This window comes from Stenella coeruleoalba, assembly GCF_951394435.1.
Source record: "Stenella coeruleoalba genome assembly, chromosome: 17".
Taxonomy (NCBI): Eukaryota; Metazoa; Chordata; class Mammalia; order Artiodactyla; family Delphinidae; genus Stenella; species Stenella coeruleoalba.
The window spans coordinates 29,120,807-29,146,095 of record NC_137163.1 but is presented as its reverse complement, the minus strand read 5'-3'; the positions used below and the strand labels follow the sequence as shown (position 1 = coordinate 29,146,095).

General features: G+C 37.4%; 1 protein-coding gene across 7 annotated transcripts in view; it reads right to left on the bottom strand.

Annotated features, from left to right (window-relative positions):
- ANGPT1 (angiopoietin 1) overlaps positions 1–25,289 on the bottom strand; it is a 476,344-nt gene that overhangs the window by 361,693 nt on the left and 89,362 nt on the right. For 5 of the 7 annotated variants that reach the window (XM_079901385.1, XM_079901383.1, XM_079901384.1 and 2 more), the window contains one exon: positions 2,466–2,501. The exons of the other annotated variants lie outside the window; for them this stretch is intronic. In XM_079901385.1, coding sequence (XP_079757511.1) covers positions 2,466–2,493 — 28 coding nt within the window. In that variant the 5' untranslated portion in view covers positions 2,494–2,501. The remainder of the gene's footprint in view (positions 1–2,465; positions 2,502–25,289) is intronic. 7 annotated transcript variants of the gene reach the window in all.

Genomic DNA, 25,289 nt, shown 5'->3' with positions numbered 1-25,289 from the left:
GGATTAGTGTTATTACAAAATAAACAGAAAAGTTAAGAGAGGGAATACTGTAGTGGTGGTGGATTTAAAATAGGATAGTGGGGAAAGACCTCACTGAAAAGATGATATACGAGCAAGTATTTAAGGAGATGAGTATGCTAGGCAAAATAATGCCCCTCCCCCGAAGATATCCACATCCTAATCCTTGGAACCTTAAATGTGTTATTCTACATGGCAAAACAGACTTTGCTGATATTAATAAGGTTACCAACCTTGAGATGAAGAGATTATCCATATGGGCCTAATCTAATCACACTGGGTCCTTAAAATCAAAGCACCTTTCCCAGCTAAGGTCATGGGGATATGTGACTATGGAAGCAGGATCAGAGAGATGCAATCTTTTTTGCTTTGAAGATGGCCAAAAAGTACCACAAGCCAATGAATGTGGGTGACCTCTAGAAGCTGGAAAAGGAAAGGAAATGGATTTGCCTCTACAGCCTCCGGAAGAGAACACAGATCTCTTAACATCTTGATTTTAGCCCAGTGAGACCTGTGTCCAAGTTGTAAACTATAAAACTGTAAGATAAAAAATTTGTGTTACTTTAAACCACTAAGTTTGTGGTAATCTGTTACAGCAGCAATAGAAAACTAATACAGTGAGCTTATGAATCAAGGAGCAGTGGGGAGGTCAGTGAGTCTGGAGAAGTACAGTATTAGAAAATGAGGTCAGAGTGGAGAGGTGAAGGTAAAAGATTATGAAGGGCCATGGTAGCCAGTGTAACAATATTAGTTTTTATTCTGAGATGGGAAGCACTGTGAATTTTTAAACAGAGGAATGTGATCTCTCTTACACCGTAAAGGGATAGCTGCTCTGTGGAAGGGCAAGGACAAAAGCCTAAAGCTCAGTGGGGAGGCTCTTTGAATGATCCAGATGATGGCTTCAATGAGGGCAGTAGCTATGGAGATGAGAAGTGGTCAGGTAAATATTTTGAAGCTGAGGCCAAAAGGATTTCCTGGTGGCTTCAATGCTGAGTGTGAGAGATGTCTCAAGGTTTTGACCTAAGCAAATGGAAAGTTAAGTTTTGTTAACTGAGATGGAGAAGACTATGAACAGACTGAGGAAAGAGAGAGAAGAGGAGCTTAGTTTCAGACATGCTAAATTTGAGATATTTATTGAAGAGACAACTAGTAGGCAGCTGGATATATGACTATAGAGTTAGGGGAATGGTCCATAATGGAAATATAAATCTGGATATCATCAGGGAGAGTTAGGTGGTATTAGAAGCTGTGAGAGTAGAGGCAATCGCCAAGGGAGTGAGGGTGGATAAGAAAGAGAAAAGGCCTAATGATTGGACTCTGAAGGCCCTAGGGTCAGAAGATTAGGAATATAAGGAGGAATCAGAAAAAGAACCTGAAGAGAAAAAGTAGCCAGTAAAGTAAGAAAAATAACAGGAAAGTATGTCTTGGAAACCAAGTGAAGTATGTTTCAAAGAGGAGGATGATCAATGACAAACATAGCATTTAGATCAAGTAATATGAGAACTAAGAATTGACCCGTGGCTTCAGCAACATGAAGGTGATAGCTGCCCTTGAAAAGAGCAGTTTCAGAATACTTGGAATGTGCGGTGCTGATCCAGAAACACAGTTGGTTTAAGAAAGTCTGTAAAGTGAGGAATTAGAATTAACAAATGATGATAACCTTCTTAAGGAGATTTGCTACAAATAGTTACATTGGTCTTGGAGAATGAAGAACCCATAAAGCATTTAAAAAGGTTTTGCACTGCATTTTCTGCTAACGTTATGGGAAAGTGAGGACACAAGATTTAGATCTCCACTAGTGCTGGTGTGAAACATGCTAACCTGGACACATTGAATTTATAGATATTGGCTTTGGTCTTATTTTTATATCTTGTTATGCCAGTAGAGTTACTGAAACAATATCTTTGTACTTGCCAATAAACTATCCTAAACTCTCCTTGCACAAATAAGCAAGATTTACTCTAAGTATTGCTGCCAGAAAATAAGTCTAACTATATACATATGAATGCAGTATAACCCCTTTACTTGGCTTGAGAAGATTTTTTTAAGTGAATTACTTTTCTCTTTTATGGTAAAAACTTCATAGTTTCCTAATAAAGGGGGCAGTGACTAGCAGTGGGAGGTTTATGCTTGGAGAGGTATATATGTTTTTTGTTTCATTTTTTCCCCTTAAGTATTGTGGGCTTTCCCCCTTTGACCACTTGTAGGAGAAGACCTCCTGAGTGGTACGAAATGACTTGGCAACATCTTTAAAAAGAAAAAGAAAAAAATCCTGTTGCTTGGGGATTTTCTAGCGATAATATCTGGAGAATTATTTTTTCTGGGTTTATACATGGTTTTCCTTAAATTATTTCCTTATACGGGAAATAATCACACCTCCTTCTCAATTCTTTCATTCAAATGCAGCATAAAAAAGCTACTGATGAATAACTAAAAGGTTATTTTACCTGGAGAAGCATGATGAAAGGGAAACATAGTTGAACCTGAAATTTTAGAAAATCTGGTTTCAAAAAATATTCTCAAATAGTTACACAAATTTAGTATATGAGCAAGGTGACATCTCAAATCAGTAGGCAAAGAACTTTTTTAAATAAATGGTGTTAGAACAACTGGGTGTCCATCTGGAAAAATATAAAGTTGGCTTTATACTTCATACTATACACTAATATAGACTCCATATCAATTTAAGCTTACATTAAAAATAAATTATTAGAAGAAAACATATCCTTAGGTTAAAGAAGGCTCTTTCTAATTTAAAATCTAGAATCATTTAAAAAATTATTTTAATTAATCATTTTCACTACCAAAAAATATAAAAAGTCTGAATACCAATTTAAAAAAAAAAACAAGAAGCAAAATAAAAAGACATATGACAGAGAAAAAATTATTTGCAATTCATAGCATAAAAGACAAATGCCAAAACAATCTTGAGAAAGAAGAACAGAGCTGGAGGGATCATGCTCTCAGACTTCTGACTACACTACAAAGCTACAGTAATCGAGACAGTATGGTTCAGGCACAAAATCAGACACACAGATCAATGGAACAGAATAGAGAGCCTACATATTAACTCACACACTTATGGTCAATTAATCTATTACGAAGGAGGCAAGAATATACAATGGGGAAAAGACAGTGTCTTCAATAAATGATGCTTGGTAAACTGGACAGCTACATGTAAAAGAATGAAATTAGAACGTTTTCTCACACCATAAACAAAAATAAAGTCAAAATGAACTAAAGACCATCAACGATAAAACTCCTAGAAGAAAACATAGACAGAACACTCTTTGACATAAATTGTAGAAATATTTTTTTCGATCTGTCTCCTCAGGCAAAGGAAACAAAAGCAAAAATAAACAAATGGGACCTAGTTAAACTTAAAAACTTTTCCACAGCAAAGAAAACCATCAACAAAATAAGACAACCTACTGAACGAGAGAAAAATATTTTCAAATGATATGACCAATAAGCGGTTAATATGGAAAATATATAAGCAGCTCATACAACTCAATGTCAAAAAAAAAAAAAGAAAACCAACCCAACTAAAAATGAGCAGAAGATCTGAATAGACATGTTTCCAAAGAAGACACACAGATGGCCAACCAGGTACATGAAATGATGTTCAACATCACTAATCATCAGAGAAATACAAAATGAAAACAACGATATCACCTTACACCTGTCAGAATGGCTATCTTCAAAAAGACCACAAATAACAGATGTTGGTGAGGATATGGACAAAAGGGAACACTTGTACACTGTTGGTGGGACTGTTAACCGGTGCAAGCACTGTGGAAAACAGTACGGAAGTTCCTCAGAAAACTAAAAATAGAACTACCATCTGACCCAGAAACTCTAGTTCTGGGTATAAAGCTGAAGAAAAATGAGAACACTAATTCAAAAAGATATATGCACAGCAAAATTCATAGCAGAGTTATTTACAATAGCAAAGATATGGAAGCAACTAAGTGTCCATCAATAGATTAAGACAGACAGACAGACACACACACACACACACACACACACACACACACACACACACACACAATGGAATACTACTCAGGCATAAAAAATTTTTTTGCCATTTGCAACAACATGGATGGACCTGGAGGGTATTATGCTTAGTGAAATAAGTCAGACAGAGAGGGACAAATATTGTATGTTATCATGATGTCAAATCTAAACTAGGAGTAGGGGATTAAGAGGTACAAACTACTATGTATAAAATAAATACACTACAAGGATATATTGTACAGCACAGGAAATATACCCAATAGTTTATGATAACATTAAATGGAGTATAAACTATAAAAATTTTGAAATCACTACGTGTATACCTGAAACTAATATAATATTATAAATCAACTATACTTCAGTTAAAAATTAAAATAAAAAAGAAGAAATTTCCAAAAAAAAAGGAAAATGCAAATTAAGACTACATCAAGCCATCAGTCTAAACAACCATAGTGGCATAAATTCAAAAGTTATACAATGCCATTTTGTGGGTAAGTATATGGGGAAATGCAGTCTTATATATTACAGGTAAAAGTGAAAAATAGTATACAACTACCACGAAGAGAAATCTGGCAATTTTTATTTAATTATAAATGCATTTATCCTTTGATAGCCCAAGATTTTCCTTTAGGGAATTATGCTACAGAAGCATATGTATGAAAAGATGTATCTTCAACTGTGCCCTAAAACCCTGTTTGTAATAGAAAAAAACCCAAATGTTATCGAACTCAAATTTATATAGTGCAAAACATCTACCCAAGAGAGTACTATACAGCTATAAAAAGCAAGGAGGAAACTCTCTATGTATGGACAAGAAAAGAGCTCCAGGATATATTACAAACTGCATTAAAAAAAAAACACCTCATAAAATACGGTATGTAGTATTGTATCCTTTGTTTATAAAAGAGAGGTGATGGGAGATTGGTTCAAGATGGCGCAGTAGAAGGACATGCTCTCATTCCCTCTTGCAAGAGCACCGGAATCACAACTAACTGCTGAACAATCATCAACAAGAAGACACTGGAACTCACCAAAAAAGATACCCAACATCTAAAGACACAGGAGAAGCCACAGTAGGAGGGGCACAATCACAATAAAACAAATCCCATAACTGCTGGGTGGGTGACTCACAAACTGGAGAACACTTATACCACAGAAGTCCACCCACTGGAGTGAAGGTTCTGAGCCACACCTCAGGCTTCCCAAACTGGGGATCAGGCAATGGGAGGAGGAATTCCCAGAGAATCAGACTTTGAAGGCTAGTGGGATTTGATTGCAGGACTTCGACCGGACTGGGGGAAACAGAGACTCCACTCTTGGAGGGCACACACAAAGTGGTGTGTGCATCGGGACCCAGGGGAAGGAGCAATGACCCCACAGGAGACTGAACCAGACCTACCTGCTAGTGTTGGAGGGTCTCCTGCAGAGGCGAGGGGTGGCTGTGTCTCACCCTGAGGACAAGGACACTGGCAGCAGGAGTTCTGGGAAGTATGCCTTGGTGTGAGCCCTCCTAGAGTCCGCCATTAGCCCCACCAAAGAGCCCGAGTAGGCTCCAGTGTTGGGTCACCTCAGGTCAAACAACCAACAGGGAGGGGACCCAGCCCCACCCATCAGCAGACAAGTGGATTAAAGTTTTACTGAGCTCTGCCCAGGAGAGCAACAGCTAGCTCTACCCACCACCAGTCCCTCCCCTCAGGAAGCTTGAAGAAGCCTCTTAGATAGCCTCATCCACCAGATGGCAGACAGCAGAAGCAAGAAGATCTACAGTCCTGCAGCCTGTGGAACAAAAACCACATTCACAGAAGGATAGACAAGATGAAAAGGGAGAGGGCTATGTACCAGATGAAGGAACAAGATAAAACCCCAGAAAAACAACTAAATGAAGTGCAGATAGGCAACCTTCTAGAAAAAGAATTCAGAATAATGATAGTGAAGATGATCCAGGACCTCGGAAAAAGAATGGAGGCAAAGATCGAGAAGGTGCAAGAAATGTTTAACAAAGACCTAGAAGAATTAAAAAACAAACAAACAGAGATGAACAATACAATAACTGAAATGAAAAATACACTAGAAGGAATCAATAGCAGAAAAACTGAGGCAGAAGAATGGATAGGTGACCTGGAAGACAGAATGGTGGAATTCACTGCTGTGGAACAGAATAAAGAAAAAAGAATGAAAAGAAATGAAGACAGGCCAAGAGACCTCTGGGACAACATTAAACACAACAACATTCGCATTATAGGGGTCCCAGAAGGAGAAGAGAGAGAGAAAGGCCCTGAGAAAATACTGGAAGAGATTACAGTTGAAAACTTCCCTAACATGGGAAAGGAAATAGCCACCCAAGTCCAGGAAACTCAGAGACTCCCATACAGGATAAACCCAAGGAGAAACATGTCGAGACACATAGTAATCAACTTGGCAAAAATTAAAGACAAAGAAAAATTACTGAAAGCAGCAAGAGAAGAACAAAAAATAACATAAAAGGGAACACCCATAAGGTTAACAGCTGATTTCTCAGCAGAAACTCGACAAGCCAGAAGGGACTGGCATGGTATACTTAAAGTAATGAAAGGGATGAACCTACAACCAAGATGACTCTGTCCAGCAAGGATCTCATTCAGATTCGATGGAGAAATCAAAAGTTTTACAGACAAGCAAGAGCTAAGAGAATTCAGCACCACCAAACCAGCTCTACAACAAATGCTAAAGGAACTTCTCTAAGTAGGAAACACAAGAGAAAAAAAGGACCTACAAAAACAAACCCAAAACAATTAAGAAAATGGTCATAGGAACATACATATGGATAATTACCTTAAACGTGAATGGATTAAATGCTCCAACCAACAGACACAGGCTTGCTGAATGGATACAAAAACAAGACCCATATATATGTTGTCTACAAGAGACCCACTTCAGACCTAGGGACACATACAGACTGAAAGTGAGGGGATGGAAAAAGATATTCCATGAAAATGGAAATCAAAGGAAAGCTTGAGTAGCAATACTCATGTCAGATAAAATAGACTTTCAAATAAATGTTACGAGAGACAAGGAAGGACACTACATAATGATCAAGGGATCAATCCAAGAAGAATATATAACAATTATAAATACATAAGCAACCAACTTAGGAGCACCTCAATACATAAGGCAACTTCTAACAGCTATAAAAGAAGAAATCAACAGTAACACACTAATAATGGGGGACTTTAACACCTCACTTACACCAAGGGACAGATCAACCAAACAGAAAATTAATAAGGAAACACAAGCATTAAATGACACAATAGACCAGATAGATTTAACTGAAATTTATAGGACATGCCATCCAAAAACAGCAGATAACACTTTCTTCTCAAGTGCACACGGAACATTCTCCAGGACAGATCACATCTTGGGTCACAAATCAAGCCTCATTAAATTTAAGAAAACTGAAATCATATCAAGCACCTTTTCTGACCACAACACTATGAGATTAGAAATCAATCACAGGGGAAAAAACGTAAATAACACAAACAGATGGAGATTAAACAATACGTTACTAAATAACCAAGAGATCACTGAAGAAATTCAAGAGGAAATCAAATAAGACCTACAGACAAATGACAATGAAAGCACGATGATCCAAAACCTATGGGATACGGCAAAAGCAGTTCTAAGAGGGAAGTTTATAGCTATACAAGCCTACCTCAAGAAACAAGAAAAATCTCAAATAAACAATCTAACTTTACACCTGAAGGAACTAGAGAATGAAAAACAAACAAAACCCAAAGTTAGCAGAAGGAAAGAAATCATAAAACTCAGAACAGAAATAAATGAAATAGAAACAAAGAAAACAACAGCGAAGATCAATAAAACTAAAGGCTGGTTCTTTGAGAAGATAAACAAAATTGATAAACCATTAGCCAGACTCATCAAGAAAAAGAGGGAGAGGACTCAAATCAATAAAATTAGAAATGAAAAGGAGAAGTTACAACAGACACTGCAGAAATACAAAGCAGCCTAAGAGACTACTACAAGCAACTGTATGCCAATAAAATGGACAACCTGGAAGAAATGGACAAATTCCTGGAAAGGTACAAGCTTCCAAGACTGAACCAGTAAGAAACAGAAAATATGAACAGACCAATCACAAGTAATGAAATTGAAACTGTGATTAAAAATCTTCCAACAAACAAAAGTCCAGGACCAGATGGCTGCACAGGTGAATTCTATAAAACATTTAAAGAAGAGCTAATACCCATCCTTCTCAAACTCCTGCAAAAATTTGCAGAGGAAAGAAAACTCCCAAACTCATTCTATGAGGCCACCATCACCCTGATACCAAAACCAGACAAAGATACTACAAAAAAAGAAAACTACAGACCAATATCTCTCATGAATATAGATGCAAAAATCCTCAACAAAATACTAGCAAACAGAATCCAACAACACATTAAAAGGATCATACACCATGATCAAGTGGGATTTATCCCAGGGATGCAAGGATTCTTCAATATATGCAAATCAATCAATGTGATACACCATATTAACAAATTGAAGAAGAAAAACCATATGATCATCTCAATAGATGCAGAGAAAGCTTTTGACAAAATTCAACACCCATTGATGATAAAAAGTCTCCAGAAAGTGGGCATAGAGGGAACCTACCTCAACATAATGAAGGCCATATACAACAAACCCACAGCAAACATCATTCTCAATGGTGAAAAACTGAAAGCATTTCCTCTAAGATCAGGAACAAGACAAGGATGTCCACTCTCACCACTATTATTCAACATAGCTTTGGAAGTCCAGGCCACGGCAATCAGAGAAGTAAAAGAAATAAAAGGAATCCAAATTGGAAAAGAAGTAAAACTGTCACTGTTTGCAGATGACATGATACTACATAGACAGAATCCTAAAGATGCCACCAGAAAACTACTAGAGCGAATCAATGAACTTGGTAAAGTTGCAGGATACAAAATTAATGCACAGAAATCTCCTGCATTCCTATATACTAAAGATGAAAAATCTGAAAGAGAAATTAAGGGAACACTCCCATTTACCATTACAAAAAAAGAATAAAATATCTAGGAATAAACCTACCTAGGGACACAAAAGACCTGTACACAGAAAACTATAGGACACTGATGAAAGATATTAAAGATGATGCCAACAGATAGAGAGAGATACCATGTTCTTGGATTGGAAGAATCAATATTGTGAAAATGACTCTACTACCCAAAGCAATCTACAGATTCAATGCAATCCCTATCAAATTACCAGGGGCATTTTTTACAGAACTAGAACAAAAAATCTTAAAATTTGTGTTGAGACACAAAAGACCCCGAATAGCCAAAGCAGTCTTGAGGGAAAAAAACGGAGCTGGACGAATCAGACTCCTGACTTCAGACAATACTACAAAGCTACAGTAATCAAGACAACACGGTACTGGCACAAAATATAGATCAATGGAACGAGATAGAAAGCCCAGAGATAAACCCACACACCTATTGTCAACTAATCTATGACAAAGGAGGCAAGGATATACAATGGAGAAAAGACAGTCTCTTCAATAAGTGATTCTGGGAAAACTGGACAGCTACATGTAAAAGATTGAAATTAGAACACTCCCTAACACCATACACAAAAATGAACTCAGAATGGATTTGAGACCTAAATGTAAGACCAGACACTATAAAACTCTTAGAGGAAAACATAGGAAGAACACTCTTTGATATAAATCACAGCAAGATCTTTTTTGATACACCTCCTAGAGTAATGGAAATAAAAACAAAAATAAACAAATGGGACCTAATGTAACATAAATGCTTTTGCAAAGCAAAGGAAACTACAAACAAGACGAAAAGATAACCCTCAGAACAGGAGAAAATATTTGCAAACAAATCAATGGACAAAGGATTAATCTCCAAAATATATAAACAGCTCATGCAGCTCAATATTAAAAAAACAAACAATCCAATCCAAAAATGGGCAGAAGACCTAAACAGACATTTCTCCAAAGAAGACATACAGATGGCCAAGAAGCACATGAGAAGTTGCTCAACATCACTAATTATTAGAGAAATGCAAATCAAAACTACAATGAGTTATCACCTCACACCAGTTAGAATGGGCATCATCAGAAAATCTACAAACAACAAATGCTGGAGGGGGTGTGGAGAAAAAGGAACCCTCTTGCACTGTTGGCGGGAATGTGAATTGATACAGCCACTATGGAGAACACTATGGAGGTTCCTTTAAAAACTAAAAATAGAATTACCACATGACCCAGCAATCCCACTACTGGGCATTTATCCAGAGGAAACCATAATTCAAAAGGACACATACACCCCAATGTTCATTGCAGCACTATTTACAATAGCCAGGTCATGGAAGCAACCTAAATGCCCATCAACAGATGAATGGATAAAGAAGATGTGGTACATATATACAATGGAATACTACTCAGCCATAAAAAGTAATGAAATTGGGTCATTTGTAGAGACGTGGATGCATCTAGAGACTGTGACACAGAGTGAAGTAAGTCAGAAAGAGAAAAACAAATATCGTATATTAACGCATATATGTGGAACCTAGAAAAATGGTACAGATGAACTGGTTTGCAGGGTAGAAATTGAGAAACAGATGTAGAGAAGAAACGTATGGACACCAAGGGGGGAAAGCGGCGGGGGGTGGGGTGGGGTGGGGGTGGGAGTGTGATGAATTGGGCGATTGGGATTGACATATATACACTGATGTGTATAAAACTGATGACTAATAAGAACCTGCTGTATAAAAAAATAAATAAAATTAAATTTTAAATAAAACACTTAACAAAAAACCAAATAACCTGATTCAAAATGAATAAAAGACTTGAATAGATATTTCCTCAAAGAAGAGATACAAATGGCCAATAAGTCCATGAAAAGATGCTCAACATCACCAATCATTAGGGAAATCCAAATCAAAACTGCAACGAGATACCACCTTACACCCATTAGGATGGCTACTAACAAAAAAATAGAATATTAGTGTTTGCTAGGACATGGAGAAATTGACACCCTTGTGTACTACTGGTGGAAATTGCTACAGTCACTATGGAAAACAGTATGGTGTTTCCTCAAGTAGTTAAAGATAGAATTACTATATGATCCAGCCATTCCACTTCTGCGCATATACCCCAAAGAATTGACAGTGGATCTCAAAGAGATATTTGTACACCCATGTTAACAGCAGCATTATTTGTAATAACTAAACCATGGAAGTGACTCAAGTGTCCATCAGTGGATGAACGGATAAGCAAAATGTCGATATACATGCAATGGAATATTGTTCAGTCTTAAAAAGGAAGGAGATTCTGCAGTATTACAACATGGATGAACCTTGGGGACATTATGCTAAATGAAATTAGCCAGTCAGAAAAAGACACATACTGTATGATCCCACTTATATGAGGTACTTAGAATAGTCAAAATCATAAAGACAGAAAGTAGACTGGTGGTTACCAGGGGCTGGGAGCAAGGAATAATGGGGAATTATTGTTTAATGGGTATAGAGCTTCAGTTTCACAAGATGAAAACAGTTATGGGGAGGAACAGAGGTGATTTTTAAACAACAATATGAACGCATTTGATACCGCTGAACTGTACACTTAAAAACTGGTTAAGATGGAAAAAAAATTGTTTATCATGAAATATATCAAATACAAAGTGTAAATAAAATACATATGTATAATTTAAAGAATAAAAAAAAGGAGGGGTGACTAGAGTGGACATGGACAGGGGTTGGACAGGAACTTCTTAATGCTGTTACAGTTAGATTTTTTTTAATCATATGAACGTATAAAGTATCCAAACCAAAAAAATATATAATAAAATAAAAGCAAAGAACTGGAGTCAAATCCTGATTCACTTATAGACTATGTAACCTTGAACAGTAACTTAACTTGAGCTTGGTTTCTTAGTCCATGAAATTGGAAAAACAAACCTTGGTTATCTCAAATTTTTTTCCTTTTAATAGATGATGTAAAACATGTGAAAATGCTTTTGAACCATGGAGTGGTATGTAAGGAAGACACATTACCTTTTATTTTCAGTTTTCTTAAAATGAATTGCTGGCAAACATACAAAACAAGGCACAATCTAATCAAGCAAGTATATGGACACAGAAGCCTCTAATATTCAGTATAAGTTCTTTATTCATTCTTCTTATTCTCCATTAATTCTTTTTTTTTTTTTTTTTTTTTTGCGGTACACGGGCTTCTCACTGTTGTGGCCTCTCCCGTTGCGGAGCACAGGCTCTGGACGCACAGGCTCAGTGGCTATAGCTCACGGACCCAGCCGCTCTGCGGCATGTGGGATCTTCCCGGACCGGGGCACAAACCCGTGTCCCCTGCATCGGCAGGCAGACTCTCAACCACTGCGCCACCAGGGAAGCCGCCCTCCATTAATTCTTTATTAATTTTTCTAAAATTCTGTCTTACTCATAAAAGCTTCTCTCCAGGCCTAGATACAGTTATAGAACAAAGAGTAGGGACAAAACAGCTGAGTCACTGGAACAACAGCCCCTCAAAATTCTTCCCTCTGGGGTGTCACTAAGTTGCCTCTCTTCTCTCGGTGGCTAGGTGGTTGTCGGGAGACCTCTGGCCTCCTGTCCTGCTGCCATCCAGAGAATCCCCTGCTATCCACAATAGCACCATATTCTTACTTCTGTCTACTACTTTTGCCATCTCTGCTGTCTCCTCCTCCACCAAATTTACTACTTCTGGGCTCCCACCGCTGAGGAAGGCAGCCAAGTACATGCGCCAGGAATGAGTCATGGGAACAGCTCCTCAGATTGGCCTCCCACATGCTGCGGCTTCTCCTGCTTCCATTGGTCCCCCTTGTGTAGAGTGGGAAAACTCCTCCTAAGAAGCTAGGGAGAGCCCAGAACTTGTAGGGCGCAGACACCCTGTGATTATATCTTGCCACAGCCTGAATGGTATGATTCTTTTTCCTTCAGGTCTCCTGCACCTGTTCCCATAAGGGAACTGCACTTCACATAAGAAAGCAATTTCTATCATTCCCCTCCCTTATCTGTGGTTAGCAGTGAGGGGGCTTGGTGTCCCCATCTCATCACTCCCGCCAGCCTTACTCCCTCCCCGCCCTCCCACTTGTGGGCAGTCTAATTTCCCAGTGGATGGACCCATGCCTCCCGGTTTTCCTCCCCCAAGTATCACCAGCCTGTGGGGGTTTTCTCTACAGCCACACCTCTCGATTCTGGCCAATTCTTCATTTAAAAGGAAGACTCTGGGACAGCTACAAATACTTTAGACCTTTTCTGAGATCACTGTTAAGCAAAATTACAATTTTAGAACAGTAATCCCCAGCCTTGGTTGATGAGTATCAGATTTCCCAAAAGACAACAACCCCAAATTTACCAAAATTCCCTCTAAAAATATTTTTTAAAGTTAATTCATTTTAAGTATGACTGTCATGTGACACTCTAAGACCTACTATAAGCAAAGTGGCAATGCCCCTCAAATCCCACACATACACTATTCTGTATCTTTCCCAGTTATGGGGTTACTCAGAAGGGAGAAAGAATGTTAATAAAATTTTTAAAAAATCAAATCAAGAAAATAAAGTTTCTGACATCAAAATTATTCAAGTTAACTTCTAAAAGGAAAGATCATAAAAACCATAGGATAAACACATTTCTAAACAGCAGAATTTAAAGAAATATATACATTATTTTGATGAATCCTCTATTAAAAAGAGGAAAAGCACAGATATACATCTTACCAGATTGCTATACACTATGGTAAGAAACAGCATGCATCGCTAATACCAGTGGAATACATTATGTAAATATAAGGGTGCCATGTTCAGTAAATACTTGAGAATTCAGAAATGCACAGTCATCTGCTGAATTAATTTTATTTATCTGGAGCTCAGTTTGGTAAAAATGTCTGTTTCTCATGCATACCCAAAGTCCCCACTAAGAACTGAGCCCAGAGAATTACTGTAGTTTCACTACAAAGTTTCAGTGGCTTCCACAGAACATTTCTAGATTACAGCGGAAATTGTTATAAATATTTCCTTACTCCTGTCTTCCACTCAGCTGAAAAATCTCTTTTCTTTCTGATCTTGTGTCATTGCTGAAGTGTTACCTATCTGTCCTTGTAACACCTCCTGGATGGCATGTCCTGTAACCTTGTGCTATGACCTCAGCATGACAGCTGTTCCAATGGTCTGGTTGAGGCTGTTGCATTTATTCACCAGAAGAAGCAGAATGTCTTCTCCTTGCACTTCCTGTATGTCTGCTACTCCTGGCTGTCGGCTTCCTGACCGGTTGCTCTGTCAATTTTACTAGGTAAAGGTCCTAAGGGAGGCTTTTCTACATAGATGGACTGCATAATGTTACCAACATCTCCTTAGCAAGAGAGCAAATATTATTGCCCTGAATCTCCAAACTTGAGGCTTATGAACCCCAAATGGATCTACAAATAGCCATGGCAGTAAGGATAATTATATCCATGCAATTCTAGGTGAATTATGAACACAATGTCCAGGTTAAGGCCCCTTGTACAATTAGCCTAAGATTCAGGTAGTTCTTAAATAAAATATTCTAAAATAATATTTAGAATATTACTTGAGTCATTTTGGAGGCTCAAAAAACACATAACTTTAAACATGGGAAATTTTAAAAGATCATAAAATTCTGGCATTGAATGATTTAAAATAAGTCCCTTTATTTTGTATAGATAAGGAAACTATAACTCAATGATTTTCCCCAGGTCACAGTGGCTTTCAACTAGAAGCCAGCTGAACACCACCATAATATTTTGACTATACTTTCATAATCTGTAACATGAAAGACAGGCTCCAAATTAGGATTTCAGTATCCAAGTACCAAAAGCAAATTTTACTTTTCACTTTTAATCTTTACTTCTGAAGTCTACCTAGTAGAAACTTTTCTCCCTTCCCTTTCTTGACAGTCTTACCCGATTTTCATTAAAAGTACCTTCCTATCCCATGGTAGGGTAATTTGACACCTTAAGGGAGTTGGAGATCTTCAGGATAATTTCCTACATGGCAAACCAAGTAAAACATGACTATAAATAATCGTGACTGTAAAAGCCAGCCTACTTGCCCATGGCCTAAGAGGAGTCAGAGCAGTAAAAAGAAATAAGGCAAAAGACCTGTACGGTGCTAGGCAAGGACATAAGGCAATGTGACCTCTTATTCCATTTACATCCCTCTATATCCAATGTGTGTGTGCGTGTGTGTGTCTGTGTGTATGACTGATATGGAGAGAATGGTAAGTGTTTTCAGCCATCAGTACTATACTATACTTATAATTTCTCACCTGAACAATCTGATGCTTGTTAAAGGAGATAAAAGATTCATGGACTCTGACTGTGGTCCCAAAGACCTGGGTTCAAATCCCTGTTCTGACACTTAGCTGCTGTGTGCTTTGGGGAAGGCTCTTAATTGCTTCAAACTTGGGTTTCTTCCTTTGTGACAGGAAGTCTCCCTCTCAGGGATCATGGTGAGGTTGAAATTAGCACAGGCAGAAGGTCTGTATTCACAGAGACCCAATTAGTGCAGTTTTCATTTGTTTTTATAAAGTAAGACTACATTAATAAATAGGGGGGGAATGCAAACAGTACAGAGAAAATCAGATTGTTGTTTTTCTTTGCAGACTAGTGATGTTTAAAAACCCTTTCCAAGAATACTATAAATTCTCCTCAAACTCCAAATGGAATTCTTTCTAATGCCATCTGAAAGTTCACTGGGTTTAAGAAACTCTATCTGGGGATGCCATGTCTGATACAAGAGCTGGGTGAAACTTTTGGCCTGGTTCATTTTTGATCCCCTGAGATTTATTTTTTTCCCGTCCCTCCTCCCTCTCTCACACTCTGTTTTTCTTCTTCCTGGCACTGCCCCTGATATCTCCCTGGGCAAAAGTTTTTCTTGTTCATAGTCTGTGCCCTTCTGCAAGAGGTTTACTGAGAACTAAAGGGCGTGAGGCATAAATGGATGAGAGAACGTAACCCATGCACTCCCACTCCTCCCAGCCCCAAAGAGTGCTCTTCAGTAACCTCTGTCGTGATCCTCCTTTCCTTTCTGGTTTAGCTTTTTCATCTGTTCAATGCAAGAGTGAAAGGTCACTGGGCAGAGCCACACTAATTGCACTAGGAAATCTCCCAGTAATGCGAGGACATCAGGGAAAAAACCAAGAAAGAAAAAATAGAAGCACGAAGGAGAAACTGCTGCCAAAAACTGTTATTTAATCACTTTGGATTTATTTAGAGCATATTGCTCTTCATATAAATATGAAACCAAACAAACCTCTAAGCCAGCCTATTTAGACCAATCTGATATTTCAATGGAAACTAAAGCTGTGCCTCTGTGATGCCAAAATATCTGGATTAAAAGTGAAAAATTATGTCAATAAACAAATATCTGTTAAGCCTATTACCCAGATCCAGCCCTGTGCTCAGGCACTGATGAGAGGATAAGAGAAGTAGAATAGAGTGTTTCTCTTTAAGGAGCTTACAGTTATGGCAGTAAACACTAATAACAATAACATCCTGGCTATTAGCCCACCACCACACACATGCTGATCACTCTCCGGTCATTTTATTTATCTCCTATTATTATTCATTTATCTCCTATTATTTTTCCTTACAGCCTTTATCAACTATATCTCTATTTATCCATCTTTTTATCCATCTGTCCTTCCATCCATCTATCCATTTATCTTTCTCTCTCTCTCTCTCTCTCTCCATCTATCTATCTAGAGATTATTTTCTTAGTCAAGTAAGTTCATGTAATAAGTTCCTTGAGAAAGGGGTCTTGGTTTTGTTCACTGCTATAACCCTGGTGCAAAAATAGAGCCTTGACACAAAATGTGACACTCAACAAATATTTTTGAATGAACCAATGATACAGCAATGAGATATTAACAAGAGGAGTCAAGAAAATCTTCATGGAGAAAAGACATTTTCAGCTAAACGACAAAAGACAGATAGAATTTGGATGGATAAGAGGATGGGCACAGCATGCCCTTAGACGCCAGGGCTGGAACGGCATAACATAGACAATGTGGAGGAAATAGTCCCACACTCTCAAAATAAATGTATAGGACACCAATGTCTGGCTGCCTGGATTTAGGTAAAGTGTTAGAACTATTTCTTTAATTTATAGATGTTAATATCATTCAAACATGATTTCCAAGTATTTGTCTTATCTTTTTAGATGCTTGCAACCCAGGACCTTCATTTAAGGAATGGATCCTCATCATTTATCCAAATAATTGAAACTCAAACTTTAGGGAATTCAGAGAATGACTAGCTACTATTGATGCCTGGCTTTTTGTCCTATGATTTCTGATCTATTTTGTCCTTCCTGCTTTATAGCCATTTGAAAAGTAACTCAATATACACTCCTTTCCCCCCTTTTCACTAAAACCAATCCAGTGTGTGGTTATACGTGCCAACATGGCCGAACTGTGAAGACATTTTACTAAGTAAAATAAGCCAGTCGTGGAAGGACAAATACTGCATGATTTCACTTTTACATGGAACCTAAAATAGCCTAACTCGTAGAATGAGACCAGAATGGTAGCTGCCAAGGACTGCAAGGAAGGGGAAATGGGGAGTTTCTAATCAACAGGCATAAAGTCTCAATTATGCAAGATAAATAAGTTCTAAAGGTCTGCTAGACAACATTGTCCCTATAATCAAAAATACTGTATCGTACACTTAAAAACTTGTTAGAAAGGTAGATCTCATGTTAAGTGTTCTTATCACAATAAAATAACGTTAAATAAAACTAATTTAATAAGCAAACCTTGAGACTAGAAACCCTGTCTTCTTATTCTACTGGCCACACAGTACCCCCACACAAGGCCACACACTTATTCTTTGGTGATAACCTGATATCCTAGGAACAGGTCTTAGCCCAGCAGAAGCTATATGAGAGTTAATTCTAAAGATAACTGACCATTGCTAAAGAAACCCATGAGTTTACTAAAGAGTACAAAATTAGAATCCAAGAATCATCATCATTTCTTATTTAAACAAGAGATCTCAAAAATAAAATAGTCATATTATTTCCATCTTGAAACATGTTGGCTGCTGTTATATGCATGTAATGTGTCTATCTACGTATGGCCATCACTATTATAGGCAGTAAGATCTAGGTTTAGTTTGAGCTATGTTAAAAATACATAATAGCAATGGGTGACATGGGTTACAGTGGACTCCTGATAGAAATAAAGAAGTTCAGTTGATCCTGACCTTGGACCATTTATTTAAGCACATTACAGAACAAGCACAACTTCCCAGCTAGCTTGCAACTTAAAACAGTTTGGTATTAATTCTTCTGTTGAGGCAGTCATTTTTACATAAATATTTGTTTGGCAGTACCAATTCTCACACCGGTGAAAATATGGTGGCATTCCATAGCCCTTCATTTCTCTTTTATGAGCTTCTTTTTTTTCTCTGCTGTCTCTTAATTCAAAGGTTCATTTTTTCCTGAAGTCCCTGCATGCTCTACAGTTTTCCTGGTGGCTCTAGGTCAATTTGCCTATAGACAATTTGCCAATGTATAATTAGCCAAAAGGCAATTTTCTAAGTGGCTAATTCTCTGAAAGCAATTCCCTGAAAAGCATAGCTTTTGCAAATTGCTTTCTGGTAAAATGGTACATGTTCCTCCCTGGATGAGTAACCTTATCCACTCACAGGGACTGCACTACCACTGTATACTCATGTCTCCCGCATCCACTTAAATATTCAACTTGTTCCCTAGGCACATTAATGTGTCTAAAGGTCTCCTTCCCATTACTCTTAGTTCCAAGTTGTTCCTCTAGCTAGTATTTCAGATCTCAGTGAAAGTACCACTTGTCACCAACTTTCCCAAATCAGGAACCTGAGTCATTATAGATTCATTCATCCTCTCCTTACCCTTTACATGCAATCAATTGCCTAATCCTGCTGATTTTAACCTCCTAATTAAATAGGAGAAGGCAATCATCAGATCTGTGTTTCCCATAGATTCCTAAGTGCTTCTCAATCAATCACCTTCTCTTCATTATTGTTGTCTACTGATGAAGGTCGGGCCTGTCCCATCTCTCTCTGGGCCACTCCAGGACTATGACAGTGACATCATAATGAATGCATCTAATTTTTCCCCTTTCACATCCTTCTTCTGCTTTGCTACTAGAATGAGCTATACTCCCATATTTTAAATTATTTTCACACTCCCTATTGTCTATAGCAGTGGTTGTCAAAAGTGCATTCCATGAAACACAAATCCTACAAGATGATCTGTGTTCAAGTAAGTTTAGAAAATGCTGCATACTACATCCTTCTATTACATCATAAAGGCCACTGACATAATAAAGGTCCTGAAAAGACCTGAAGTAAAGAAACACATAACATTGTATAACCCAGAATATCCCATGAGCATTTGACTCATGATCTTTTTCCAAAGTAACCGCTACTAACAAGCAGTGGAACACAGTTTGAAAATGCTGGCATATTGTGATTTGAAATAAAGGAAGGAAGTAAAGTAAGTGGAGTGACCCAGTCCACTACTCCTGTCTTATTTTCTGCCCTCTCCACCCTACATTTCACATCCTGAGAATCCTGTATGACTTGCCGTTCCTCAAGAGCAGCATGTTCCTTCCCATGTGTCTTTGGCTCCCATTACCTGAAATGCCCCATTCTAAACCCACCACCCGCTTCCACCTTCTGACTAACTCCTACTCATCTTTCAAAACATGTCTCAAGTTTCACCTCCTCTAGGAAACTTCTTCTGATCTTTCTAACCTATGTTTGGTTTCTCTCACAATGTCCTCCTACTCATCATAGCACTTACCATCTTTTAACTAAAACTAGCTTTATTTCCCCCATTTGTGCAATCTCCTCAGGGACCAAATCATTAGTACAGAGTAAGTGCTCAAAAACTAGTTGTTGAATTGAAATAAACTAACACATAATGAAAGTAATAGATAATAACATAAAGTTTTAAAGAATTTATGAAATATAATAATCCCTCAATATTTCAAAAATATATTTGAAAAACTTTTTTTTTTAACTTTATGGTATGCATCTTATTTCTTTAATTAATGTCATTTTGTCTAGTAATGTTATTGATGATTTGCAATAAAATTTTCCTTCTCATTTGTATTTGCTTGTTTCAATCATTCATATCAGATATTTAAATATTTTTTTCTTTACTAAGAATGAGGAAGGAAAAGAAACTGCTTGAAAATATTCACCAGGGCAATTTTCTACTGTGGAAATTAGCCAACACCACTTTGGGTCTTGAAATATAAACACTAACTAAAATCAATGTAAAGACAGTGAATCCATGTCTTTGCATGACCTTATTTAAACAACAGCTGTTTTTTTTATTTTATTTGCTTCAAACCTACCAAACCTGTTTGGGCCATGAAGCAGGTCTGAGCCAAGCTTCCTATGTTTAGCTGTACATCAAAGACGACAGCTTTTCTTCTGGGTAGATTGACCTCATGCCACATTTCCCCTTAAACCTCAGCTTCCTTGTATTCAAGATCTAGAGTTCCAAGAGTAAGCAGAGATTATTGACCAAGTTTGACAGCCTTATTACTTACTTATGAGTACGGGTTGTGCCCACAGGTGTAACGTAAAACAAACGTTTGCATTGACTATTCACTAATGCTAACTGACTTACCTCATAGTAAAGAAGATATCTCCTTCATGTATTCATTCACTCACTTGATAAATATATGCTGAGCACCTATTATGTGGCAGGTACTATGCTGTCACAAAGGCCATAGTGTGATAATAACAGTAATAATGCTATAAACCATAGTTGCATGAATTGAGTACATACAATGGGTAAGGTGCCATGCTAAGTCATGTATGTATATTATTGCATTTGACCCTTACAACAAACTTGTGAGGTCAGTGCATTGCTACCCCTTTTGATATATTAGGACACTAAGACTTAGAGACATTGGTATAGCACTGGAGATCACAGAGCTAGCAAACATCAGAGCCATGTTTAAATCCAGACAGCCTGTCTCCTGAGAAGCCCCTTTGCTTGGTTACAAGGCAAAACAGCTTATCAGTGGTTACACAATGCCAGACTACCATCAAACTTTCCACAGACATGTTCCCTGCCTGACCACTGTCATGCTGCATCAAACAGCATTGAGCAGGAACTGTTTCAGGGGTTATGCAGTGACAACAAAAGCAGAGGACATAAAATTAAAATGTTTATTTTTTAATTAAACAACTTTGGAGCATAGGTACTGGCAAGTATTCGATGAATATTAACTGATTGTAGTTAATGGTAAACTATAGTTAATGTGGTTGTACTGTGTGACCTTTGAGGTACCTTTCAAACAGGAGATTCTGTGATTAAAGAGGTGGCTTAATCTAGTTGTTTCTAGATTCCATCTCAAAATGACTGTCTCTTGAAAATCACATTCAACCCAGGCTATTTTCAAAGGACTAACTTGGACTAAGCAAGATACTCAGTCATATTTATAACAAATTAAAGAGGTTATCTACAGAGAAATAGCCAGTTAGTTAGGACATATTTTGTCTCAACTTGTATCCTGTGAGAAAATGGAACTCAAGATAAAAAACAGAGCCAATTTGTTGTATGGCATCATGGAAGGAGAATCAGGAAGAAATACTAATTTATCCAGTTGTGTAACAAATGATTTTTCGAGGTAGTAAGCTATTCTAAAATGGTGATAATTGTCTTTTATAGATCCAACATACTAGAAGTTGTTTTATAGGAATTTCATCAGTGCAATAAATTATGATGAATCCTGAATGCACAAAGAATACAATTCTCCAACATTCATCTTGTAAATTTCCTGCCCTACCCTACCCCCTGGATCACTTAGCCATATATTCTCCCCACAGGCCAAAAAATAAGATTGTTCGAACAATGTGTTTCCTGACTAATTTATTAAGATGGTTTCTTAGGTTATACAATATTCCCAACCCAAGAGCCACTCACTGGCAAGAGAAAATAATCCCTTTTTCAATTAACAAGGAAAAAATATCAGACTAAATTCCAAGCTATTTGACCACTTTGACCTTGGTCTTAGACCTTCTTCACATTTCCATTAGCTCAGAGGTGAACTCCAAATCCCACTTTGGAGTTAAGTTTTGTTTAAAATACTGTTTAGTGAAAAAAAAAGTAATTTTTCTAGTTCTCCTGGAATTTAAATGTCAGTAAGGTAATAACCAGGTGCCAAGGTGATAGGTTGCTATAACATAATATGATCCAAAGTCCATTTATGCACAGAAGCTCTGGGCTTTGTAGCAAGAATTAAAATGTTGTACACCAGTTCCTATATCCTGAATGTATCTTTTACCCGTGGGAAGCAACATTTTCACAGGAATTTTTGGAGCTGGGTCAACCAGTGACCTGAAATTACATTTAAGTCCAGTGTCCCTATGTTCCTTAAGGAGGCATTTATAGAAAACCAAATAAAATATCTTACATAAGCCAGTAAAAATTGTAGCAACAGTATGATCATGCTATAATCACTGCCATTGAAAAAAAAATAAAGTTTATGTGAACAGAACTAGAGAGTACACCAACAGTTTAGCTCCTGATGGAAACCCTCCAACTTTAATCTGCTTTAAGGACTCATTTCCTAGTTATTAAAAGCATCACCCTGGGTAGCAGATCTTGCTTCAAATCCTGACTTCCTCACTCACTGGGTGACCTTGAGTATGTAACAGAAGTCTCAGTTTCCACAACTATATTTCACAGAATTACCATGTGGTTTAAGTGTGATAATGTAGACAGAAGTTCTCACTATAATGTTTGGCACACAGAAAGCACTCAGCAAATATTGGCTGCTAGTTTTTATCCATTCAACCAACAATTATGGAAAGTCTACAATTATCAGGGACTAAGCTATGGGGAACAAATAAAAAATAACTAAAAGCAGGATGACAATACAGTTAAAACATTGTTTTTAAGTTTTGTTTTGTTTTTTTAATGTCTGCGATCTTGGGTATTTTTCCATTGGCCTTATTTCCTCCAATGGCTTGTAGGCTACTCTATATGCTGTATCCGCAATTCCTTTTGAATAGCTTCTAGCATACAATGATTACTTTGTGGTTGACTAATTTTTCTCTGCCACAGGTGAGTTCTGAAAGTTTATGAGGTATATATACTCAACCAATAACATAGTTAAGGCTCAGTCAGACTTTCTTACACTTGATCACTAGTCCATGAGATCATATCATGGACATCTGAATATACTGACAGGATTAGAGGACCTTTATGAAAGCAAGACCTCTAAAAACTAACTTGTCTTTCCAACGAGATGGCTTTACCCCAGAAGAGACTTGACTTTTTCAGAACTGTTCAAGATATCAGGGGTCAGGATCTCATCAGCATTTAGCTGCTGTCCTGTCTTCACTTACCAAATTTGCTACTGTGACTCTAAGCACATGGCAAAGGTGTCATGGATTGCTTTAAAAACTATGTGTGTGCACGTGTACACTTGTGCATATGTGCTCTTTGTGTGCTTTGAAACTTACCTGTGGAAACAGTCCATTTGCAAATGACAGAAGGGAGTCACAAAAAAAACTATATTTAATGCTTAATTAAAATGTACAATATACATAAATATATAGCTCAAGTCAGTGGTGGAATATTATAAACCAGTGACATAATCACACTGTCTTCTGAACTTAATGTTTTAATATTAATTATCTGGCTCAACTTGCTGTTTTACTCAAATAAAAATCTCTGTAAATTTTATTGTCTTTGGCTCATTAGTTTGATCTTAAAAGAATTTTGAAACTAATTTTATTAAACTTTGAGCTGTGAATCAATTTTCTTTTTTAACTCTGGATAAAACTTACCTTAATTTTTATTTTCACGCTATGAGTACAATCCAGCACTGGCCTCATAAAAATGACTTGAACTTTCTAAACTCAACATCAGGTTATGACCCAGGTTAAGACTCGAGGATTAGATCTGTTTCTAATATAATTCATCTTAAATTCTTTTTGTAACAAAGTAGGGAAATGGTACTTTCCTGGGTTAGAATGGTAGTTCTGTGTTGTCACTGATTAATGATAGGAAACCAACCAAGTCACAATTTCTCTGGGTCTCAGCTTTCTCACTAATAAACTAAGAGAATCAGACTAAATGAGTACTAAAGCCCAATGCAGTTTTTAAACTCTATGATTCTTCATTTCAATTAATAGTTAACGTTTAGATCAACTGATGAATGCAAAACAAACCATGTTTTTAAAAATTAATGTAAGCATATATATATGTATATATACCTCAAAAAACTTAACTATGAGGGTTTCCCTGGTGGTGCAGTGGTTGAGAGTCTGCCTGCCGATGCAGGGGACACAGGTTCGTGCCCCGGTCTGGGAAGATCCCACATGCCACGGAGCGGCTGGGCCCGTGAGCCGTGGCCGCTGAGCCTGCGCGTCCGGAGCCTGTGTTCCACAACGGGAGAGGCCACAACAGTGAGAGGCCCACGTACCGCAAAAAAAACAAACAACAACAACAACAACAACAAAAAACTTAACTGTGAATGAATATTTGAGTTTAGGCTTAAAAAGTTTCCTTAAAAATACTTCTTACTATGAGCTAACTCCAAATAACTACTTGAGAAACCTTTTTTTTTTTTTTTTGAGGAACTGCTTGGAAGAAATAATTGTGTAAGTACAGGCAGGATGACAATGAAGATTTTACAATCAGAATGATCTAGATTCAAATTCAGGGTTCACGGTATCATCTTGGGCAAATTATATAATCTCCTGGGCCTCCATTTCTTCACCTGTAAAGTGGGGATAATATGTACCTACGAAGGTTGCTATAAAGATTAAATGAGACATATATAAGGCATCTAGCATGGCAACTGGCTCATGATAAATACTCAAATATTATCCACTTTCTATTTTTCTTTCTAGAAGTCTTTGCATTAAGGACAAGAAATTCTTGTTTCGGTAGAAGCAAGAGTTAAATTGATAGGCTGTGAATCTCTTCAGTCTAGGAAGGCAATGTTTTATAGTGGTTACCAGTATATACTTCAGGGAATTATAGACTTGCATTCAAATTCAAGCTCCGTACTTACAACCTTGGGACCATAGGCAATGTATTTAAGTTCTCTGAGATGTAGTTTTTCATCTGTAAATTAGTTATTGCAAGGCTTAGAAGAGAGGATGTAGCGTAGTATCTATATCATCATAACAACACAACAAATGGTGGCTATTTTTAATATGTTTATGT